Source organism: Poecilia reticulata, chromosome 5 (assembly GCF_904066995.2).
Source record: "Poecilia reticulata chromosome 5, P_reticulata-male-v2, whole genome shotgun sequence".
Classification (NCBI taxonomy): domain Eukaryota; kingdom Metazoa; phylum Chordata; class Actinopteri; order Cyprinodontiformes; family Poeciliidae; genus Poecilia; species Poecilia reticulata.
In genome coordinates this window covers 32,132,908-32,137,730 of record NC_088834.1, presented here as the reverse complement: position 1 = coordinate 32,137,730, position 4,823 = coordinate 32,132,908, and the positions used below count along the sequence as shown (strand labels likewise).

Genomic DNA, 4,823 nt, shown 5'->3' with positions numbered 1-4,823 from the left:
TAAAGTAATGAAAACTTGATGTATTTATAAGAGAAGTGACATATCAATGTTTCCTTGCTGTCAGTGAGGCTCAGCTTACTGTGCAGTTCGCTACTGATCTCTAGAAAATGTATCACCCCAAGTTCACAGTGCAAAATCAACCTGTACAGTCACACCGTAACAAGAGTCCAAAGAGAAAAACTTCCAACTAGTGTAAAACTAGAAAAACAGAATGTCATCAACTCCAGGGGTCGCATGGAATGTCCAAAAACTCAGCCAACGTCCAGAATATGTGGGGTCAGCCATGTTTTAGGTGATGTCCTTCTGCCTGGGCGGCCGGTGAATGTTCCTCACCACACACTTCACCATCCACTGAATGCCTTCGTTCACTCCGTCCCTGCAGCACAACGAGGGAAGAATCAGCAACAGGTGGATTTTTTTCACAAAGTGTCTCAAACTGATGTTGAACGGAATCTTCTGAATCTGAAAGATGTTGATAAATATGTGTCCAACATTTTCCACCTCTTATTATTCTGGTACTTAGAATTTCCAAAATTCTAACTACCTAAAACAAGAGAAGCTTTATTTGGTTTAACTTAAGACTGTGAGAAAAAAGTAAATAAGTGTTTTTTATTCGGTGTATGTATGTTTCTACTACATCCACTTGTCTCTTAAAAAAAATGATACATTGTTAATGTTTGTGGTGAAAGGAGTGATTTCTGTTTTCTTTTAGGTAGTGAGGATGCCCATGACATGTGCCAACAGTCCAAACATCAAAGTGTGCATTCAACAAGCTGCAAGTATTAACCTTCCCACATTTATTAAGTGCCAAAAACATAAATAACTCTTTATATTGTCTGCTGAAGCACAGTGCTACAGCCCAGAGGTATTCGTACCCTGTGAGGGCAGTGCAGGGCTGCACTAAACAGTCTCTTTTGCCGATCTTTGGTGCCGAGTCACTGAAGGCTGTTTTGATGTCTGGAACCGACAAACGACTCTGAGAAGAGAAAAAATACACATCACAACCGTCAAAAGCAACACGAGGGCAAAGTACTACACTCACAAACTCTTTTCTGGTTTGTCAAATACTGTTGATATTTTATTTGCCATTTTTAACAAGTCAAAATGGACAAAAAGAAAAAAGAAAAATCAATGTTCACTAAAGCCAAATATCATAAGATTATTACTCTGATTTAAAAAAAAGGTCAGAAACCATCAAACCCAGAGGAAAAGAAGATTAATTTCTGCTTTTTTTACATCGCTGCCATCTCTATGTAAAGTCAGGAGTGTAAAAACTTGGTTTTGTTCCTTTTTTGTTCTTCAGAGTCAAAATCACCACCTGTTCTCAACAGAGTGCGACTTTTACAGTAGCTGCATCATTTCCTTTACAAATGAGCGCAGATGTTTGTCTATATTCTGCTAGTGTCCCCCAAATAATTGCACAATTGCAGTGTTTCCATTAAATAAGACATTAACACATGAATGAGCTTGTTCACATGATAAGTGATTAAAACTCATGGCAGTGACGAATGTAAACAGTTATATGAGATATATCCATAATTCAGCGTTCATCGTCTCAGTCATCAACTTTTTATGGACTGTGATGCTGCGACAGCTCTGGTGGACCCAGCTGAAAAATGTGTTTGTTTTTTGTTTGTTTGTTTGTTTTTTTCCCCAAAATTGCTGTGTTTCCATTAAGCGGATTTGTGCAGCTCTGTGGGGAATGGAAACACGGCTAGTGTTTGAAATCGGTGGTGAGCAGATTGCAGTTTTCTCACAGAGTGTCTCTGAGAGATCAGGCCTTTAAAAGACCTGATTACAATTTGGGCTGATATCGAATTTGTTCTCCGAAAAGTCCTTAAATGTAGTGACCGAGTCACTGAGTCGGTAACAGTGGGGTAAATGTTGCTAACTGCACAGGTGCAGATGTGACCTGGTGGGTTATAAGATCAGTTTCACATGTAAATGTCAGTCGATTGCCATTCTGCTAAAAATGAGGGAAATGAACATGAATATCGGAGTAATGAAGGGTTACTGTACCGGTACATCCTGCTTGTTGGCAAGAATGAGGAGTGGAACGCCTTCTAACGCCTCACTGCAGATCATTTTCTCTGGAAAACAATCCTGATACAATTCATGTAGGTCTAAACGGTTATTTATCTTTTCACTACAATAAAGTGACTTGATTTTTTTGCCATAAAATCAAAACAGAACTTACCAAAGGCTTCCTTTGACTCTGAAAGGCGCTCTTCATCAGTTGAATCAATCACGTAGATGACTCCGTGAGACTCGGCGTAGTACTACAGCATGAAAGAAAAGGTAGTTTTTACAACAACAGCAGAATGTTTTACAGACAGTTCTGTACGAGCAAAAAACTCAAATCAACACACTGGATCCATCCTAACCTTTGGCTGTTTATTGGGATAAACTTTGATAACAATTTTGAAAAGTACTTAAAAATTCAAACATTTCTTTTCCCTAAAATATTCAACCTAAACATTTACTGTAGATGTACAATAGAAATGCTCTCATGGAAAAAATAGTGCAGAAAATAGTAAAAATACCGTTCCCAACACAATACTGTAAGTTTTGACTTTTTTGACAACATTAAATCAAAATTCTTATTTTTCATGATACGATAAATGCCAACCCCTAAAAGAGAATTCATATTGCTGGTGCTTCATTTGTAGCATACTTTGTCCCAGAGAGACTGCAGCTCCTCCTGACCGCCCAGATCCCAGAACATTAGGCGAGCCTTGCCGACGTCGATGGTGCCAACTGCGAAGAAAAGAGAAAGATCCATGAGAAATGCTGCGACACAGCGGAACAATTTCAAACAGCTTCTGTTTGTAACTACAGAAGTCTGAACAACAGGCACGAGTATCTGAATTAGGACAAACAAATCTGTGTGGTTTCAGAAGCCTTCAAAACAATTTAAATATCAGCTTACTGTTTAACCCAACCGTTGTTGTGACTTTGGACAGATTCATCCCCTTGTAGTTTTTACTGAACTTAGTCTTGGTCTGTTCCAGAAAGGTCTGCAGACAGAGAGAGAGTAACAGTTGGTTCCCTGGATCATAACGGACATACAAGCTGCAAACTCTACAGCAGATTCGACTGATCAAACTAATCAGAACAATGCTGAAGAAAATAAATGCAACTATGACAAAATGTTGGTCTTGCTTGGTGAAGAGGATGGTAAACCAGGTAAACGAGTGGCTTCTTGTAGTTACCAAATCTCCAAAACAGCTTTTAGATGCTATCTGTATAGCAACCAGATCTTTTGGAGCAACACTGCTAAAAATCCTTTATTATTTAGTAAAATCCAACTATTAAGCACTGTGGAGGATGTGTGATGTTTGTATCCGTTCTGAGGGACATGGAACCTGTTCTGGGTCCATGAAACAAATGAGTTTTAGTGTGAGATGGGTGAAGAGAAGCTAAGAACCTGCTAAAGCTGATGGCTAAAACTGGTACTACAGCGTTTAACGTTCAGTTTCTGTACAAACATCAATGGCTGAAGTGCCAATGTCAAAAGAAGAAGCCGTTTCTCCAACAGCGACATACAACAACAGCGAATGCAGTTCAGAACAGACTCCTCCATTTTTTGGAGGAATGGGCCAAAAAAATTCCAGCAAACTGTTGTGAAAAACTTGTGGAAGGAAATCCAAAACGGTTGATCACATTAAATAAATCCACCAAAAAATGCTAAGAAATTAATGCTAGTATAAATAAATATCTTCTGTTCCATACAAAGTTAAAAGACTTAGTTTTAATTGAAGCTCCACTGATTCTTAAACCAAAATAGGATCTTCTCTTTGCACTTTTTACAACCACACAATAACATTAGAGGAAGGAAAACAAGAAGTAAACGTCAGGAAGACGTTTACATACCGTCTTTCCTGCATTATCCAGCCCCAGGATCAACACGCAGTATTCGTCCTTCTGAAACATGTACTTGTATAATCCAGACAACAGAGTGTACATTTTGGATCAGCTGAAAGAGGTACTGATGCGCAACTCCTGCTGTTAGCTTGGTTTAGCTAAACACCCGTGAGTCTGTCACGGCAATACGTTTCACTTTGATGTCATTATATACAGAAAACAGCTAGCTGTGCTAAAACAGCCCGATAACCGAAAACGCGTCTAATAAATATTGGAAAACAAATACGCAGTGTTACACGACGACAATGTTCTTCTTCTTCGTCGTCTTTTTTCTTCTTCTTCTTGACAGTGCAAAAGCCGAAATGTGAATTCTCGCCACCCACTGGTCTGGAGTGAGGGATGTGGGGGAAAAAAAATAATAAAAGAAAAGAATTAAAAGAAAAGAATTAAAAGAAAAAAAGAGAGAAAATCCCCGATTCTTTTTATACACTTGATTTGTAAATATTATGTAAATATGTAAATATTCGGGAAAAAAAGAAAGAAAAAAGATAATAATGATCTTTTTGGCTGTTGGTAGAGCTGTTGCCTTGCAGCAAGAAGGTTCTGGGTTTAGCGAGACCTTCCACTGTTTTTCTTTTTAAATATTTTGTGTGTTACCACAAGGTAAATTTTTCAAATTTCACTCGTGTGTTTAGGGAGGAAAAATAAATAAATAAAACATATATATATATATTTTTTTTACAACTATATATATATATATATATATATATATATATATATATATATATATATATATATATATATATATATAATTTTTTATTTTTTTTACAAAAAATAAAAACACAGCGGTCCGATGTAAAGATGCAAAACAAAACTAAATTCCACAGTTTTTGCGTAATTCTCTTACAAGAGCAATTGGTTCTTAGCTAATCTCCACAAAGCAACTACAGTTGAAAACC

At 37.4% G+C, this 4,823-nt stretch overlaps 1 protein-coding gene across 2 annotated transcripts; it reads right to left on the bottom strand.

Annotated features, from left to right (window-relative positions):
* arfrp1 (ADP-ribosylation factor related protein 1) lies at positions 1-4,231 on the bottom strand. Of its 2 annotated transcripts, XM_008410271.3 has the most exons (7): positions 3,874-4,228; positions 2,930-3,017; positions 2,675-2,757; positions 2,198-2,279; positions 2,020-2,090; positions 876-976; positions 1-376 (listed from the first exon to the last, which is right to left on the bottom strand). In XM_008410271.3, exons 1-7 carry the CDS (start codon positions 3,964-3,966, stop codon positions 289-291), a joined length of 606 nt encoding a protein of 201 aa, XP_008408493.1. In that variant the 5' UTR covers positions 3,967-4,228; the 3' UTR covers positions 1-288. The 2 variants fall into 2 exon arrangements, 1 of the variants encoding a protein (XP_008408493.1); XR_533794.3 differs by lacking the exon at positions 1-376 and having other exon boundaries at positions 2,020-2,103; positions 3,874-4,231.
* Positions 4,232-4,823: the final 592 nt, after the last annotated feature.